General features: G+C 41.6%; 1 protein-coding gene across 1 annotated transcript in view; it reads right to left on the reverse strand.

Annotated features, from left to right (window-relative positions):
* Positions 1–20,853, reverse strand: part of LOC138656944 (EF-hand calcium-binding domain-containing protein 6-like) — a 303,716-nt gene that overhangs the window by 49,298 nt on the left and 233,565 nt on the right. Inside the window, exons 16-17 of the mRNA XM_069744319.1 lie at positions 15,884–16,127; positions 14,335–14,507 (exon numbers count right to left, since the gene is read on the reverse strand). Of these exons, the coding sequence (XP_069600420.1) occupies positions 14,335–14,507; positions 15,884–16,127 (417 nt within the window). The remainder of the gene's footprint in view (positions 1–14,334; positions 14,508–15,883; positions 16,128–20,853) is intronic.

Consider the following 20,853-nt stretch of genomic DNA (forward strand, 5'->3'; position numbering starts at 1 on the left):
GAGGGTAAATTCGAAGGAGCCATCAACGAAGAATAACACGTAAGTCCAGTGCTTGACAATCCACTGTAGGTAAACAGATATCGGTACTAAAAAATCCTTAAAGGGAAAAACACAAAAACAGAAAGTTAAAACAATATAAAACCAAGCTAAAAGGCCAGAATCAAAAAGACAGCAATATGAACAGAACAACCAACCAATCTTATCAAGGGACCACCGACTCAGACAGGTAGAAAAGGGGCAAAGCTGTTGTGGTCATTAAGGCCAGATGGTGAGATGGTATCCAATTTAAAAATCCATCTGGCTTCTTTCTGTGCCAACATCCTTTTCCAGTTGCCACCTCTAAATCCCATAAAGACTCTGTCAATACCCTTTATGCTCAATCCCTTAGGGTCACAACCATGGAACGCTCTAAAATGCCGTGGAATGGGCTTGAGTTTATGAGGATCATCTTCAGTTTGAGCTTTTTCAATGTCAAGTACATGCTCGCGTACTCGCCTACGAAGCTCCTGTGTGGTCATCCCAATATAGATGAGACCACACGGGCAAGTGGCATGATATACAACAGCTTTTGTTGTGCATGTAATCGTGTGCGTAATCCGAAAAGTCCTATCATTCCTAGAATTAGTGAACTCAAGGGCATTGCACACGTTCTTGCAAGCTACACAATTCCCACAGCTGGTACAACCCCATTTGGGGCCCTTAGCTCCAAAAATACGGTTCTGGCCTGGTCCTTTATGATAACTGTGAACCAACTGGTCCCTAAGGTTCTGTGACCGCCTAAAGGTGATAGCGGGATTTTTGGTAATACATTTAGCAATAACCCTATCCGTCATAAGTATTGGCCAGTGTTTCGTAATTGCATTTCTGACTTCATCACTCCTAGAATTGAAGTCCAGAATACACCGTACCTGATCCAGATTCTTGTCCAATTTTTGTTTTTGTAGAAGTGTGTTTCGTCTGCTATAATGCGCCCTCTGGTAGGAGCGGCAAATAGACTTCTTCCCATACCCACGATCCTTAAATCGTTCGCAGAGATCTGAGGCTTGTTTCTCAAATAGTTCATCATTGGAACATATCCTTCTTGCACGTAGGAATTGACCCGTGGGGATATTCCTGATGAGATGCTGTGGATGCTGTGAAGAAGCGTGCAATAGAGCATTAACAGACGTATTCTTTCGAAATAAGTCAGTATGGATGTTACCATCATCATCGACTATAATGGAGATGTCCAAGAAATCTATTTTTCGGGTCTCATATCTGTACGTTAATTTAATGTTCCTGGTATTGGAATTCAAGTCATTGATGAAGGTACATAGCTCTTCCCGTGTCCCTTGCCAAATCATGATGACATCATCAATGTACCTCCACCAAGAGACCACCTTGTGGCTAAGGGCATGTGGGGTGGTCTGAAAAATTTCCCGCTCCCATAATCCCAAAAATAAATTTGCGTAAGAGGGCGCACAAGACGCCCCCCATCGCGGTACCTTGTAGTTGCAGAAAAAAAGAATCACGGTATGCAAAAAAATTATGTGTGAGAACAAATCTTAGGGCTTCACAAAGGAAGGAACACAAATCCTGATCTAGTCCACTATTCGTGAGATAGAATGAAGTAGCCTCAAGGCCATCCTGGTGTCGAATCGAGGTGTATAACGATTCAACATCACAGGTGACTAGGCTCATATTTTCTTCCAATTGTAAACCGTCAAATTTCCTCAAGGCATCTGTAGTGTCCTTAAGAAAGGAAGGTAACACCTCAACCAACGGTTTTAAATAATAATCAATCAGTTTGGATACTGGGTCAGATAAACTGTTAACCCCAGACACAATTGGCCTACCTGGAGGTGTGACCGGGTCTTTGTGTATCTTCGGTAGAAGATAAATGCTAGCTACTGTTGGCTCATCATTCCATAGCCCATCTCTCTGTTTAGACGTCAATACACCCTTTTGTACAGCCTCCTGCAACAGATCAAATAGTTCACTCTTAAATTTTGACAGAGGATTGAACGTCAGTTTTCTATAACATGAGGTGTCCCTAAGTTGCCTCATCATTTCCTTTTCATAAGCTTTGACTGACCACACAACCACATTGCCACCCTTATCGGATGGCTTAATGATTACCTCATCAAGATTACTCAATTCCTTTAAGGCACGTCTCTCATCAGGTGTGAGGTTATCCTTTTTTATGGTTTCGGGAATTTCACCCACCTCTTGCATCACCATCTGAACAAATAAATCAATGACAGGAACGGTGTTAATCTGGGGAAAATTTTTCGATTTGGGGAGAAGGTACTTCGGATATTGTCTGGAAGCACCAGACTCATTAGCCAATTCTTCTAGAATCTGGAGTATCTCTTCCTCAGTTTCTGTAGGGGACAAAACATTTTGAGACTGCTGCAAATATAATCTCTTAAAGAATAATTTACGAGCAAATAATTGCAAATCTTTAAGGATAGAAAAACGATCAGGGGCAGAGGATGGAGCAAAAGTAAGACCCTTACTTAACACTGCCACATGGGCCTCAGATAAGACAACATCCGACAGATTAATTACCTTCATGGATTTCCTTTGTGGTTCCTCGACTCCACCATCAGAATTGGTGTTGAGTCTCCTCCTGGTATTATATCCATGAAAGCGGTCATCCTTCCTCCTTTGATTGAAACGCATATGTCCCTGATCCTCAGTGTTAGACGACATCCCAGACGCACTGGTACCAGATGTACTACCAATCTCAGATGCAGCTCCCTTATTCTGTGTCTCCATATGACTCCACCTATACATTTTATTGTCTTTTTTATCCTGAAGATCTCGCTGAAATTTCCTGGTTTTCTTACTGGAGATCTCCTTATCCCAGTCATCACAGAGGCCGTCCATCTCTTTTTTTAAATTGTCAAATTCCTCTTGTGTACACTCCTTTAATAGTTTATTATAAATTTCATCAATCTCCAGTCCCAATTCGTTAATGGACTTGTTGTTAATATCCACAAGAATAGTCATGAAAGTCATGGAACACGTATGACAGGCAGTCTCCCATCGAGTTCTAAGAGATACATCATTAACAGGGAAAGATGGGAATATCTGAACTCTAAGTCCCCTAGGGACTAGATTCCTTGACATGTAACTTTCCAAAGTCGTCTTATTTCAACCAGGTACGTGTCCGACGGTTCAATAAGTTCTTAAATGTTTTCTTCAAAGCTGTCTTTTGAACTGGTTCCTGTGCCTGTGAGTTAGCCTCACCAAATACATTCAAAGCATGTACTGTCCCAGAAGCATCTCTGCTCCTAAAGTCCATAGTGAACCAGGATATAGTCACAATCTGTAACCAACAAGATAAACACACCTAAGTATATCCCATATATAAGGCCATGAAGCAATATGCCAAATAAATCACCAAAAAAGAATCTCTTCATATACGGCCAGTAAAATAAACATAATCTTTATTAAATCTTATTAAAATACATATACCAGTACAACAAGTACATAACCACAGGCACAGGTAACAGTAGGTGGGACACCCCAGGTAATGACTCCAAAGTTAACAAGAATATATATAATACATATGATAACTTACAAAAGATGTGATGCAACAATAAACACAGGTACCATGTCTGACAACTGTGTGACCATGCAATCTTCAGGCACGGAACAAAAGATAGTAAAAATACAAGTGTATGAGAAGTCAGTACTAAGACATATTTACCAAGGAGCACTCCTGAGGACCCACCACACCCAACGCGCGTTTCGCACGGAAATGCTTCGTCCAGGGGTGGTTGGGTGCTGGCCAGCTATGTTAATATATATTCCCTATGGACCAATAAGATAAGAGCACTAATTAAATGAATAATGGATACCTACTGTGTAAAAGACACACATAACACACATGGGACGCCAAGGTACCGGAAGTGGATCGCCGCAGTAGTATAGGCGCATACAATTAGCTAAACCGCCCACGTATGCAGCCGCCGTGTAACAAAGAATGAGAGCCGCTGACGTCATATCCGGCGCGCATCCACCAATCATCGGGACGCGACTCCTAGGAACTACACGCCACCGGATACAACGGCGCATGACCGGAAACGCCCATATACAGCAGCACCGCAGACCCATAACACATCAGGTGACAGACCGCTGACATCATATCCGGTAAGCGCCCTGCACTAAATAAACGCGACTCCTAAGAACTACAAACTGCCGGATATAAGGGCGCATGACCGAACCAAGCACATAACGCGCGATGATAAAGCCGCAACTACTCAAAAGCCGTAAAAAGCGGCGTAAAAAGTGCGTAAAGTGATTTAAAGTGCATATGTGCATAGAAAGATGATAAAAAGACCTATAAAAAAGGAAAATATTAAGACACAAACAACAATACACATATATATACACATGTGATATAGTAATATAAATATAAATATACAGGTGCCTCAATGCATATATTTATATTACTATAACGTGGGCGGTTTAGCTAATTGTATGCGCCTATACTACTGCGGCGATCCACTTCCGGTACCTTGGCGTCCCATGTGTGTTATGTGTGTCTTTTACACAGTAGGTATCCATTATTCGTTTAATTAGTGCTCTTATCTTATTGGTCCATAGGGAATATATATTAACATAGCTGGCCAGCACCCAACCACCCCTGGACGAAGCATTTCCGTGCGAAACGCGCGTCGGGTGTGGTGGGTCCTCAGAAGTGCTCCTTGGTAAATATGTCTTAGTACTGACTTCTCATACACTTGTATTTTTACTATCTTTTGTTCCGTGCCTGAAGATTGCATGGTCACACAGTTGTCAGACATGGTACCTGTGTTTATTGTTGCATCACATCTTTTGTAAGTTATCATATGTATTATATATATTCTTGTTAACTTTGGAGTCATTACCTGGGGTGTCCCACCTACTGTTACCTGTGCCTGTGGTTATGTACTTGTTGTACTGGTATATGTATTTTAATAAGATTTAATAAAGATTATGTTTATTTTACTGGCCGTATATGAAGAGATTCTTTTTTGGTGATTTATTTGGCATATTGCTTCATGGCCTTATATATGGGATATACTTAGGTGTGTTTATCTTGTTGGTTACAGATTGTGACTATATCCTGGTTCACTATGGACTTTAGGAGCAGAGATGCTTCTGGGACAGTACATGCTTTGAATGTATTTGGTGAGGCTAACTCACAGGCACAGGAACCAGTTCAAAAGACAGCTTTGAAGAAAACATTTAAGAACTTATTGAACCGTCGGACACGTACCTGGTGGAATAAGACGACTTTGGAAAGTTACATGTCAAGGAATCTAGTCCCTAGGGGACTTAGAGTTCAGATATTCCCATCTTTCCCTGTTAATGATGTATCTCTTAGAACTCGATAGGAGACTGCCTGTCATACGTGTTCCATGACTTTCATGACTATTCTTGTGGATATTAACAACAAGTCCATTAACGAATTGGGACTGGAGATTGATGAAATTTATAATAAACTATTAAAGGAGTGTACACAAGAGGAATTTGACAATTTAAAAAAAGAGATGGACGGCCTCTGTGATGACTGGGATAAGGAGATCTCCAGTAAGAAAACCAGGAAATTTCAGCGAGATCTTCAGGATAAAAAAGACAATAAAATGTATAGGTGGAGTCATATGGAGACACAGAATAAGGGAGCTGCATCTGAGATTGGTAGTACATCTGGTACCAGTGCGTCTGGGATGTCGTCTAACACTGAGGATCAGGGACATATGCGTTTCAATCAAAGGAGGAAGGATGACCGCTTTCATGGATATAATACCAGGAGGAGACTCAACACCAATTCTGATGGTGGAGTCGAGGAACCACAAAGGAAATCCATGAAGGTAATTAATCTGTCGGATGTTGTCTTATCTGAGGCCCATGTGGCAGTGTTAAGTAAGGGTCTTACTTTTGCTCCATCCTCTGCCCCTGATCGTTTTTCTATCCTTAAAGATTTGCAATTATTTGCTCGTAAATTATTCTTTAAGAGATTATATTTGCAGCAGTCTCAAAATGTTTTGTCCCCTACAGAAACTGAGGAAGAGATACTCCAGATTCTAGAAGAATTGGCTAATGAGTCTGGTGCTTCCAGACAATATCCGAAGTACCTTCTCCCCAAATCGAAAAATTTTCCCCAGATTAACACCGTTCCTGTCATTGATTTATTTGTTCAAATGGTGATGCAAGAGGTGGGTGAAATTCCCGAAACCATAAAAAAGGATAACCTCACACCTGATGAGAGACGTGCCTTAAAGGAATTGAGTAATCTTGATGAGGTAATCATTAAGCCATCCGATAAGGGTGGCAATGTGGTTGTGTGGTCAGTCAAAGCTTATGAAAAGGAAATGATGAGGCAACTTAGGGACACCTCATGTTATAGAAAACTGACGTTCAATCCTCTGTCTAAATTTAAGAGTGAACTATTTGATCTGTTGCAGGAGGCTGTACAAAAGGGTGTATTGACGTCTAAACAGAGAGATGGGCTATGGAATGATGAGCCAACAGTAGCTAGCATTTATCTTCTACCGAAGATACACAAAGACCCGGTCACACCTCCAGGTAGGCCAATTGTGTCTGGGGTTAACAGTTTATCTGACCCAGTATTCAAACTGATTGATTATTATTTAAAACCGTTGGTTGAGGTGTTACCTTCCTTTCTTAAGGACACTACAGATGCCTTGAGGAAATTTGACGGTTTACAATTGGAAGAAAATATGAGCCTAGTCACCTGTGATGTTGAATCGTTATACACCTCGATTCGACACCAGGATGGCCTTGAGGCTACTTCATTCTATCTCACGAATAGTGGACTAGATCAGGATTTGTGTTCCTTCCTTTGTGAAGCCCTAAGATTTGTTCTCACACATAATTTTTTTGCATACCGTGATTCTTTTTTTCTGCAACTACAAGGTACCGCGATGGGGGCGTCTTGTGCGCCCTCTTACGCAAATTTATTTTTGGGATTATGGGAGCGGGAAATTTTTCAGACCACCCCACATGCCCTTAGCCACAAGGTGGTCTCTTGGTGGAGGTACATTGATGATGTCATCATGATTTGGCAAGGGACACGGGAAGAGCTATGTACCTTCATCAATGACTTGAATTCCAATACCAGGAACATTAAATTAACGTACAGATATGAGACCCGAAAAATAGATTTCTTGGACATCTCCATTATAGTCGATGATGATGGTAACATCCATACTGACTTATTTCGAAAGAATACGTCTGTTAATGCTCTATTGCACGCTTCTTCACAGCATCCACAGCATCTCATCAGGAATATCCCCACGGGTCAATTCCTACGTGCAAGAAGGATATGTTCCAATGATGAACTATTTGAGAAACAAGCCTCAGATCTCTGCGAACGATTTAAGGATCGTGGGTATGGGAAGAAGTCTATTTGCCGCTCCTACCAGAGGGCGCATTATAGCAGACGAAACACACTTCTACAAAAACAAAAATTGGACAAGAATCTGGATCAGGCACGGTGTATTCTGGACTTCAATTCTAGGAGTGATGAAGTCAGAAATGCAATTACGAAACACTGGCCAATACTTATGACGGATAGGGTTATTGTTAAATGTATTACCAAAAATTCCGCTATCACCTTTAGGCGGTCACAGAACCTTAGGGACCAGTTGGTTCACAGTTATCATAAAGGACCAGGCCAGAACCGTATTTTTGGAGCTAAGGGCCCCAAATGGGGTTGTACCAGCTGTGGGAAGTGTGTAGCTTGCAAGAACATGTGCAATGCCCTTGAGTTCACTAATTCTAGGAATGATAGGACTTTTCGGATTACGCACACGATTACATGCACAACAAAAGCTGTTGTATATCATGCCACTTGCCCGTGTGGTCTCATCTATATTGTGATGACCACACGGGAGCTTCGTAGGCGAGTACGCGAGCATGTACTTGACATTGAAAAAGCTCAAACTGAAGATGATCCTCATAAACTCAAGCCCATTCCACGGCATTTTAGAGCCTTCCATGGTTGTGACCCTAAGGGATTGAGCATAAAGGGTATTGACAGAGTCTTTATGGGATTTAGAGGTGGCAACTGGAAAAGGATGTTGGCACAGAAAGAAGCCAGATGGATTTTTAAATTGGATACCATCTCACCATCTGGCCTTAATGACCACAACAGCTTTGCCCCTTTTCTACCTGTCTGAGTCGATGGTCCCTTGAGAGGATTGGTTGGTTGTTCTGTTCATATTGCTGTCTTTTTGATTCTGGCCTTTTAGCTTGGTTTTATATTGTTTTAACTTTCTGTTTTTGTGTTTTTCCCTTTAAGGATTTTTTAGTACCGATATCTGTTTACCTACAGTGGATTGTCAAGCACTGGACTTACGTGTTATTCTTCGTTGATGGCTCCTTCGAATTTACCCTCTGTCGTGCGGCTGTGTGTCCATGCAAATTTTGGCACTATATGTTATTTATTAATGTTATATGATTCTTGTTGTTAATAAATATATGCATTGAGGCACCTGTATATTTATATTTATATTACTATATCACATGTGTATATATATGGGTATTGTTGTTTGTGTCTTAATATTTTCCTTTTTTATAGGTCTTTTTATCATCTTTCTATGCACATACGCACTTTAAATCACTTTACGCACTTTTTACGCCGCTTTTTACGGCTTTTGAGTAGTTGCGGCTTTATCATCGCGCGTTATGTGCTTGGTTCAGTCATGCGCCCTTATATCCGGCAGTTTGTAGTTCTTAGGAGTCGCGTTTATTTAGTGCAGGGCGCTTACCGGATATGATGTCAGCGGTCTGTCACCTGATGTGTTATGGGTCTGCGGTGCTGCTGTATATGGGCGTTTCCGGTCATGTGCCGTTGTATCCGGTGGCGTGTAGTTCCTAGGAGTCGCGTCCCGATGATTGGTGGATGTGTTCCGGATATGACGTCAGCGGCTCTCATTCTTTGTTACACGGCGGCTGCATACGTGGGCGGTTTAGCTAATTGTATGCGCCTATACTACTGCGGCGATCCACTTCCGGTACCTTGGCGTCCCATGTGTGTTATGTGTGTCTTTTACACAGTAGGTATCCATTATTCATTTAATTAGTGCTCTTATCTTATTGGTCCATAGGGAATATATATTAACATAGCTGGCCAGCACCCAACCACCCCTGGACGAAGCATTTCCGTGCGAAACGCGCGTCGGGTGTGGTGGGTCCTCGGGAGTGCTCCTTGGTAAATATGTCTTAGTACTGACTTCTCATACACTTGTATTTTTACTATCTTTTGTTCCGTGCCTGAAGATTGCATGGTCACACAGTTGTCAGACATGGTACCTGTGTTTATTGTTGCATCACATCTTTTGTAAGTTATCATATGTATTATATATATTCTTGTTAACTTTGGAGTCATTACCTGGGGTGTCCCACCTACTGTTACCTGTGCCTGTGGTTATGTACTTGTTGTACTGGTATATGTATTTTAATAAGATTTAATAAAGATTATGTTTATTTTACTGGCCGTATATGAAGAGATTCTTTTTTGGTGATTTATTTGGCATATTGCTTCATGGCCTTATATATGGGATATGCTTAGGTGTGTTTTATTAATGACCTGGAGTCACCTCTGGTTCCAAGTAAAAAACTGCAGCGTTGACATAACTCAGACTGTACATTGTTTCCCGATGGGAGAGATTGGTGGAAACTTCCTTTGGAAAAATTGAAAAACAAAATCCAACCATAGGGGAAAAAAAGGTAAAATAATCTGCAGATATTACTTTTTTTTTTTAAAGGGATATTCCCAATTATTATACAATGGTGTAAATACGCTCAGTTATGGGGTCAATTCTTCATCATATTTACTGTCAAAGTGGCACTGCGGTACAGGGAGCTGCTCCGTTCACATACATAGGGTTGTGTTGCACTTCCCTGCACTGCAGATAGATGGCAGTGCTGCTGTGGAGGGTAAAAAATGCGGCTGACCCTGTTCTTTTGCAAGGTGCTGACAATCAGACCCCTTCTGATCAGTAAGTAAAATACCATTATGTTTAATGTTGGGAGATCTCCTTTAGGCTGGAGTCACACACCATGTATTAAAAATCGGTCCGTTTTACACGGATGAGAATCGCAGAAATGTTCCGTATGTAATCCGTGTGCAATGCAAGGATGCAGTTTTCTCACATGTAAGCCTCTGTGTGACATCTGTATGACATCCATATGGCGAGATTTTCTCACCGGCTTGCCAAATGGACATATAATGGATCCATGGGTTAAAATATTCGTGAAAATATATACAGTATATATAGATATACGCGTATATATATATACTAGATGGTGGCCCGATTCTAAAGCATCGAGTATTCTAAAATATATATGTATGTATGTATATAGCAGCCACATAGTATATAGCACAGGCCACGTAGTATATAGGAGCCATGTAGTATATAGCAGACAAATACTACATGGCCTGTGCTATATACTATGTGGCTGCTATATACATACATACATATTGTACAATACCCCTTGCATTAATACAGGCCACGCAATATATAACAGTGGCCACGCAGTATATAACACAGCTCAAATAGTAAATAACGCAGCCCACGCAGTATATAGCAGCCATGCAGTATATAACACGGGCGACGTAGTATATAACACAGGCGATGTAGTATATAACACAGGCCATGCAGTATATAACAGTGGCGACGTAATATATAGCACAGGCCACGCAGTACATAACACAGCCCACATAGTTCTAACACTGGCCACGTAGTATATAGCAACCACGTGGTATATAACGCAGCCCACACGGTATATAACACTGCTCACGCGGTATATAACACTGCCCACATAGTATCTAACACTGGCCATGTAGTATATAGCAGCCACGCGGTATATAACACTGCCCACGCAGTATATAACACTGCCCATGTAGTATATAACACTGGCCACGTAGTATATAGCAGTCACGCGGTATATAACACAGCCCACGTGGTATATAACGCAGCCCACATGGTATATAACACTGCCCACATAGTATATAACACAGCCCACGTGCTATTTAACACTGCCCACGTAAAATATAGCAGTGTGGGCACATATCAGTGTTAAAAAAAGATAATTAAAATAAAAAAATAGTTATATACTCACCCGCCGGGATCCAGCGAAGCTGTCCCTATGCGCGCAGCTGCCGCCATCTTCTGTTCCCAGGATGCATTGCGAAATTACCCAGATGACTTAGCGGTCTCGCGAAACCGCTTAGTCTTCTGGGTAATTTCACAAAGCATCTCTGGGAACAGAAGCTGGCGGCAGCCGCAAGCGCATCGTCGGACTACGGAAGGTGAGCATAGCAGGTTTTTTGTTTTTTTATTATTTTAAACATTACATCTTTTTACTATTGATGCTGCATAGGCAGCATCAACAGTAAAAAGTTGGGGACGCACAGGGTTAATAGCAGCGTAAATGGAGTGCGGTACCCGCGGCCCGTTACCGCTGGCATTAACCCTGTGTGAGCGGTGAGTGGAGGGGAGTATGCGGGCGCCAGGCACTGACTGCAGGGGAGTAGGGAGGGACTAATCGGACTGTGCCCATCGCGGATTGGTCGCGGCAGCCATGACAGGCAGCTGGCGAGACCAATCAGCGATGCGGGATTTCCGTTACGGAAGTTGCAGACAGACAGACGGAAGTACCCCTTAGACAATTATATAGTAGATATAAGTCAGTGACACACATACCTCTCTGTGTTCATCATCTCATTAAATACATTTACATTTGACCAGCTTAATTTTCCTGAAATTGCCTGCACCACCTACAACCAACTAGCCAACTAGTATTTTATATATTTCTATTATTAGTGCTTTAGTCAATGGCCCTCTCCTGCAGATTCTATCAAAATCAGTCGGTAGGGAGACCCTAGGTGATCCATAAAGTGAAAAAGCGAAATGTTTAATCTGTAGATACAGGTAGAACTCTTTATTAGTAATAGCAAACTTGGACTTGACAGCAACAAATGTGAGAAACTCCAACGTGTCCCCGTCTACCAAATCCGCAAACCTAGACTAGCCTGCAGAGGACCAGGGATGAGCTATCACATGATCCATACTATTTGGCAACAAGGGCTGAAATATGAGTGAAATCATTGGCGAGTTAGGGAAGGTCAAACCAAACCTCTTCATACAATAAAGCCATATCTCCCTCGTGAACCATATAGAGCCCAATATGCACTATGGGATTCATGTAGCCATCTTATGGAGTATAATGTAGTCCCCTTTATAGAGTATAATGCATGCAGCCCTCCTCATAGAGTATAATGCAGCCACCCACATAGAGTATAATGCAGCCTCACTCATAGAGTATAATGTAGCCATCATATAGAGTATAATTCAGCCCCCTTCATAGTGTATAATGCAGCCCCCTCATAGAATATAATGCAGCCACCTAAGAGTATAATGCAGCCCCACCACATAGAGTATAATGCAACCCCCCAGAGTATAATGCAACCCTCACATAGAGTATAATGCAGCCCTCACATAGAGAATAATGCAACCCCCCACAGAGTATAATGCAACCCTCACGTAGAGTATAATGCAGCCCTCACATAGAGTATAATGCAGCCCCTCATAGAGTATAATGCATCCCCCTCATAGAGCATAATGCAGCGCCCATATAGAGGATAATGTAGCCATCTCATATAGTATAATGCAGCCCCCTTTATAGAGTATAATGCAGCCCCCCCACATAGAGTATAATTCAACCTCCCACGTAGAGTATAATGTAGCCATCTCATAGAGTATAATGCAGCCACCTAAGAGTATAATGCAGCCCCCCACATAGGGTATGATGCAGCACCATCCACAGTATAATGCAGCCCTACAGTCCTACACACACGCGTGCGCGCACACACACACACACAGTATAATGCAGCCCCATAGTCCTGAAGTATTATAAAAAAATAATTAAATACAATACTTACCTCTCCCCATTCCCCTGCTGCTCTGGCTTCTGCAGAATGTCTCAGCAGCTCAACTGTCGGCACAGCGTGATGCACAATGAAGTGACGTAGTCATGCACATGCTGCATCAGAGGCAGAGGGGGAGTGATGGGAGAGGGAATGTCATCTGACCCTTTCTCCTCCATCATTGCTTTCAACTGTGTCAGCAACTATGCTATTAGTGGCGCTCCACTGACTGGGGGCCCCATAATACATAGTCTGCCTGCCCCTAGCACTGGCCCTGCCACTGTGTGACTCAGAAGTGGAGCAGAATGGGGCTGGACACCAGAGAAGATGGCGACCAGTGAGTGTATTAACACACTGACACTACAATTACATTAACATTTACACAGGTTTAGGGAATAAAAAAATAACAGGAATGCTTCATTAATAAAACCCAACAACACAAAATATATTACCCCCAAGCATTTGCATACAAGTAAAAAAGCTGCCCTTAAGATGTCATATTCTTTTAAATTAATCTAAGCTGTCTTTACATTGAAAATATATTTGGGGATTTCTCCCTCAACATTCTCTACTCTTGCAAGTGAGTTTTATAAACTTTTCTACAACTGTCTGATAAATAAAAGATTCCAATTCATCCTGAAGTAAATAAATTGTACTATTTGCACATTCAATCAATTTGTTATGGCCACATGTCATGCCTTTATACAAATGCATATACCGTAATCAGTTTTGCTATGCTTTGTATTGAACTGTGGTGTATTGTGATAACTTATCCAACAGCGCGATCTATTGACAATGTTCTCATTACAGTTTACTTTCTGTTTCATTGCTTACTGTGCAATTTAATCTTTAAGGCCCATCAAGGCTTCCGTAGTTTCCCATCAGTCTCTGAATTAGCCTTGCCCCCTTCTTCACCAGCAGCCATTTTGGCCTCATGGATACAGACATGCTGATTATCTCTCCCTGATTTTCAGCCCATCTGGTTGTTTACCTCCACATAGCACAGTCGGTGAGTTATTGTCCCTTTGTTAGAGCTCACCATGTTGTATTATATAGCTACTCTGTTCCATATGTTTTAGATCAAAGTAGTCGTTTGATATTACAGATGTTTATACTGTCGCCATGTTGTGCAATTACACTGTGAATGTCCTGTACCATACATAATGCTATGTATTTAGATATGTTGTATGCCTTGTACTGAGTACTTTCATTTTTCTTACAGTTTTACACTATCCTATTAATAAAAGTTGTGCAGGGCCGCCTGCGTCTACCTCAATGCATCGATAGGAAAGAGTTTAGCTGTCTGTCAACTCGCTTTTCTAAAGCACAAAGTTGAGGGTGCCAGAACAACATCTATGGGTAAATTGCAAAATGATTATTGACGTAAATTTGTGAAAACTCACCGGTCATCGCCATTAGATTGAAACTTCTTTGATAACATTTCACGTTCATAGTCATTCAAATGTACGCAAAGTTCAGATAACAGATCTTTGAATTCCTCCTTGCTGACAAATCCTGTTTGATAAGGGTCAAGATCTTCAAATTCTCTGTGGAGGTCATCCCACAAATATTCCACCTAAAACATGTGTAAACAGACATGCGCCTTACCATAATTGAATAATGTAGAATATATGTATATATTGTAAGAAGGCATGAGGTAAGGTCCTGGATGGTATGGATGGTAGGTATGTGTTACTGAGATGGTTTTTACCTGACTGGATTTTGGGTCCATGATTTAGGAACGTCCAAAAGAGCCACGGGGCCAGGCTTGCCCAGGAGGGGTGTAGCTAAGCAGCTACCTGGTGTTCACTGGAGCTCCTGATAGTGGAGTCAGGCTTGAGCTGCAGGTAGCTGCTAGGTACCACTCCTAGGATGATTCAAAGACTGATAGGACAATTCGGATACATAGAATACTCGGATAGGCACTCGGAAACTGATTCAGGTACTACCAGAGCTTCAGGGTTCAGGACTGGCCACACAAGGACCAGGAACTACAGGTTCAGGACTGGCCGCTCAAGGACTAGGGCTTTCTGGTTCAGGACTGCCGCACAAGGACCAGGGACTTCGGGTTCAGGATACTGGCACACCAGAACCAGGGTTCAGGTTCAGAACACTGGCCACACCAAGACCAGGGGACCTAAAAACTCACTAGTTGCATCACTAACACACTAATGACACTCATTTCTTTGGCACCTCCCTATTGGGGAGGGTGCCCTTTATACAAAATACCTCCCAGCTAATGGGACATGCCGCACGGCTGTGGTGGTGAATATGTGGGCATCCCTGCATGGAGGAGGGAGTAAAGCCATGCGGGGGTCCGAAAGTAGCATTACACCTAGGTGGGATAGGTTGCTCCCATATTCTAGTCCAGAGATTACTTATCTAATAAAATGCACCTAGTCTAGCTCAGGTAGTTATAGTGTGCAGAGGCTGGAGAAAGACAGAGTTGGGGATAGTCTGTGCTGCAGCCCGAGAGGCTCCTGTAATGCCAAGTTGATGAGAGGATTTGATTGACTTTGCCTTACCCAGAGAGAGGGCTGTTTTATTATTTATATGTGGTGAAGAAAGATTGTTTTGTTGTAAAGTTTATGAAAGACAATAAACTTGATTCTGTTTTGATATAAAAACCCTGTGCTGGTGTGTAACCAAGCGGCGACCAGGGAGCTGAAACCCCTAGTATAGATATATTTATTTCCTTTTTTGCTATATATATATTTATTATTGAGATATTTTATTTTACTAATAGCCACTTTGTATTACACATTGCGCTATCTATAGGTCTCTCATCTCCTCCACAGTGATCACTGACTGTCCTTTAGGCTCTGACTTCTTGGACTCTGGAGTTGGGTTCCCTCATATGCTATAGCAGTTAACCATGGTTTTCCACATGTTGTATCTTAGTTTTAGAATTAGCCTCTACTGTTAATGATAGTGATATTTACCACTCTTTACCTTAGCACGGACGTTATCTATAAGAATGTCAGAGTCACAGTTCAGCTTTTTAGACCGGATCCAAAAATCTCCATCTCCTTTCTTTGGCGGGCAGATCTTTGCATTTGGATAGCATGCCGATTTTGGGGAGTATCTGAAATGCCTCACAAACTCTAGGAAGTCAAGAGTTTTGTCTTGGTTAGTGATAAATGTGCTCCAAAGTCTGCGGATCTCTCCTCGAGTAACTCCAGGCTGGATATCAAATCTTTCAAATTTAAAAAAAACACACAGAAATATTTTTAAATTTTGTAGTAATGTCTAAAAGGATATAAAATTATATAAAATAGTCCATGCATGGATGTAATACCTAGCAGATTATAGCAGTAATCTAGAATATTTCACATTAAAACTTGCATATCCTCATGTATATATTATCTAGTTTCCTTAGATTTAAATACGGTCTAAACTGAGCATCACTGTGCTAGCCTTTACTTCCTGAAAACAAGCGATAAACTATTTAGAGACATTTGCATTTTAGAGGAATCGTATTCTTTTAAGGCTCTGTTCACATGCCCACTAGTTATTTCTGTTTTAAGCTCCGTTTTGGAATGACAAAACTGGAAATAAAATGAAATTTATTAATTCTGTTTGACTGTAATCCAGTTGCAATTTATACTTTATCCGGATCAAAAAACATAGTCAGCACAACATTTTTGTGCAGCCAAAAAGAGGCAGAGCAAATGAAACCATTTTGTTTACATTGAAGTCTATGGGAAATGGATGACAATGGATGTCATCCATTACTGGATCAATTTTTAAGCACTACAAATGTCTAGAACACTAGAGGTGTCCATAGACACCTCTAGCAAAACAGGATCCATTAGAAATTAAAGAAAAACGGACGCAGAGTGATGACAACTGAGTAACTAAACAGAGCCTAAACAAATTTTAAAACTGTGATAATGTGCCTTACTAGGTCAAAACTATATATATAGTGCTCAGCATAAATAAGTACACCCCAATAGATTTGTCAGAAAACCTTTAGTTTCCTTTCAAAGTCAATTTTTCTGTGGGATACCAAACTTTTAAATATTTGCCACCCAAAACTTAATTTTCATAACAAAGTCATTCAATACTATGTTGCAAAAATGAGTAAACCACAATTAAACTCTTAGGAGCAAAGCTAAAATTTAGACTACATCATTTTATTTATAGAAATTTTAGATGTTGTCCATGTTCCTCAATAAACTTTTGTACATTTCATCGATACTTAGGTGTTCTCATCAATATATGTGGTGTCTCTCTCTTGTTTCTACTGTTACTAGTTGTTTTCCACATAATGTAGCACCCTATTACTGTTTGAGGTTTGATTAGTGGTGCATCCTTTCTCTCTTTACATATACATAATTTTAATTAACAAGAGTTAATTCAATTATTAACCATAGAGTAATCTAATCATTAAACAGGTGTCAAGTAGACAGCTGACTATGAAAGGGCATTTCATGCTGTCAGCAATGGCACCACATGGAAGAGAAATGTCACAAGACCTGAGAAAAAAAAATTCTTTACACAAGAATGGTGAAGACTGCAATAGTATCACCAAAGCCTTGCACATCAATCAGAATACTGTAGCAAAAGTGATACAAAATTTAACAAGGATGGAACTGCAGCTATCTTAAAGAGACATTCAGGCCAACCTCGAACATTAAAACCTAAACAGAAGCATCTTCTGATGAAAGGTTAAAGAAAATCAACATGCAGGTTCACTTGAATTACCGTAGTTAAAGAAGTAAAAACCCAAACAGAGTTGATTGTTTGCTATGACATGATACATCGCACACTGCAGAGCAATGGCATACATGGGTGTCGTCCATGAAGGAAGCATCTCTTAAAACCCAAGCACAAAAAAGCACCCTACAATTCGTCAGGGCCATGCTGAAAAATATGTAGACTACTGGGACTCTACACTCTGGGGTGATGAAACCAAGATAAATGTTTTTGGAACTGATGACTTCAAAACTCTATAGCGTTACAAAGGTAAGGAGTACAAAGAAAAATGCATGGTGCCTACAGTGAAACATGTTGATAGCAATGCTCTGAATGAGTGCTCATGGTGTTGGTGTTGATGGTATCATAACTTCACAGATGTGCTGCTCTATATTGAAAGAGATGATGCTACTTTTACTCCAAGCCCTTAGTAGACATGTTGTTTTCCAACGTGACAATGATACAAAATACACATCTGAGGCCACTGTTGCATTTCAGAAGAGAATAACAGGGTGAAAGTAATTCAGAGGCCAAGTATGTCTGCTGATCTGAACCCAATCAGAAACCTATGGGGAAGTCTGAAGAGACAAGTTGAGCATCACTCTCCATCCAACACAGTCTCTTGTAAGGGGGTGAGTCAAGGAGAATGAGGTTCCTCACCATTTTAGTATTTGTGACCAAAGATCGACACCTACTGTCCAAATGGAACCCAGCAGAACTGAAGGATGGAAGATGTGTTTCAGGAAGAACAGATCAAAAGAGCACCAGGTCAACTGACACCTGTGGCACAATTAACAGATATAAAAAGCCGAAGTGACAAGTTGGGATGTCACTTGGTGCCAACAAATGAAACCTGCTGGACGTCTGTGCAGAGGGATGCCATATCCGAATCACCTGGACACATTTGGAGAACATGACAGGCGGGACTGTTGTGAGTTCTGTTTTTGGGCTCCCTCTGGTGGTTACTGATGGTACTGGGTGACTTGTCTTTCCTGGGTTTCTGGGTTCCACCTGTTCCATCAGCATATGGGAGTTTCCTATTTAACCTGGCTTTGCTGGCATTTCCTCGCCGGTTATCAATGTATCCAGTGTGTCTTGTTACCTCTGCTCCCTGCTCCTAGAACCTTCTGGACAAGCTAAGTTTGGATTTTCCTGTTTTGTGTTTTGCTTAATTTGGTTTTTAGTCCAGCCTGCAGATATGTGATTCTCTGCTGCTGGTTGCTCTAGTGGGCTGAAATTGCTTTTCATGTACCATGAGTTGGCACATGAGTTCAAGTAATTTCAGGATGGTTTTTTGAAGGGTTTTTCGCTGACCGCGCAGTTCACTTTTGTATCCTCTGCTATCTAGCTTTAGCGGGCCTCATTTTGCTGAAACTGTTTTCATACTACGTATGTGCTTTCCTCTCATTTCACCGTCATTATATGTGGGGGGCTGCTATTTGCTGTGGGGTATTTCTCTTGAGGCAAGAGAGGTCTGTGTTTCTTCTGATAGGGGAAGTTAGATCTTCGGCTGGAGCGAGACGTCTAGGATCATCGTAGGCACGTTCCCCGGCTACTTTTATTTGTGTGTTAGGTTCAGGGTCGCGGTCAGCTCAGGTTCCATCGCCCTAGAGCTTGTTTGTATCTGTGCTTGTCATTTTTGTGATCCCCTGCCATTGGGATCATGACAGTATAACCGGCCCACAAAGTGTTAATTGTATTGGCTGAAGTAGGAGGATAAGTAGTCTGAGGAAGTTTTTTTTTTTTTTTTTTTTTTTTCCCCTTTCCCTCAGAGTTTGCTGCCTAGCCTTATTGCAGCCTGGCTACTTCCTCCTCCTCTTAATCTTTGAATGGCTCTGATCTCAGCTGTTTATCATGGACGTCCAGAGTTTGGCTTCCAGCCTGAATAATCTTGCCGCTAAGGTTCAAAATATACAGGATTTTGTTGTACATGCTCCTATGTCTGAACCTAGAATTCCTGTCCCAGAGTTTTTTTCTGGAGATAGATCTCGTTTTCTGAATTTTAGGAACAATTGCAAGTTGTTTCTTTCTTTGAAATCTCGCTCCTCTGGAGACCCTGCTCAGCAAGTCAAGATAATTATATCTTTCCTGCGGGGTGACCCTCAGGATTGGGCATTTGCATTGGCACCAGGGGACCCTGCGTTGCTTAATGCGGATGCGTTTTTTCTGGCATTGGGTTTGCTCTATGAGGAACCTAACCAAGAGATTCAGGCTGAAAAAGCTTTGTTGGCCCTCTCTCATGGGCAAGATGAAGCAGAAATTTATTGTCAAAAATTTCGGAAGTCGTCGGTGCTTACTCAGTGGAATGAGTGCGCTCTGGCTGCAAAGTTTAGAGATGGCCTTTCTGAGGCCATTAAAGATGTTATGGTGGGGTTCCCTGCGCCTGCTGGTCTGAATGAGTCTATGACTATGGCTGTTCAGATTGATCGGCGTTTACGGGAGCGCAAACCTGTGCATCATTTGGCGGTGTCGTCTGAACCGTCACCTGAGATAATGCAATGTGATAGAATTCAGTCCAGAAGTGAACGGTAAAAGTATAGGCGGAAAAAAGGGTTGTGCTTTTATTGTGGTGATTCAGCTCATGTTATATCAGCATGCTCTAAACGCACAAAAAAGGTTGATAAGTCTGTTGCCATTAGTACTTTACAGTCTAAGTTCATTCTGTCTGTGACTCTGATTTGTTCATTATCATCCATTTCCGTCGATGCCTATGTGGATTCAGGCGCTGCCCTGAGTCTTATGGATTGGTCATTTGCCAATCGCTGTGGGTTTAGTCTGGAGCCTCTGGAAGTCCCTATTCCTTTGAAGGGAATTGACTCTACACCTTTGGCTATGAATAAACCTCAGTACTGGACACAAGTGACCATGCGTATGACTCCCGTTCATCAGGAGGTGATTCGCTTCCTGGTACTGTATAATTTGCATGATGTTCTAGTACTTGGTCTGCCATGGTTACAAACTCATAATCCAGTCCTTGACTGGAAATCAATGTCTGTGTTAAGCTGGGGTTGTCAGGGGGTTCATGATGATGCACCTCCGATTTCTATCGCTTCATCTACTCCTTCTGAGATTCCTGTGTTTTTGTCTGATTATCGGGATGTTTTTCAGGAGCCTAAGCTCAGTTCGCTTCCTCCTCACAGGGATTGCGATTGTGCTATAAATTTAATTCCAGGCAGTAAATTTCCTAAAGGTCGTTTGTTCAATCTGTCAGTGCCAGAGCATAC

Source organism: Ranitomeya imitator, chromosome 1, assembly GCF_032444005.1.
Source record: "Ranitomeya imitator isolate aRanImi1 chromosome 1, aRanImi1.pri, whole genome shotgun sequence".
NCBI lineage: Eukaryota > Metazoa > Chordata > Amphibia > Anura > Dendrobatidae > Ranitomeya > Ranitomeya imitator.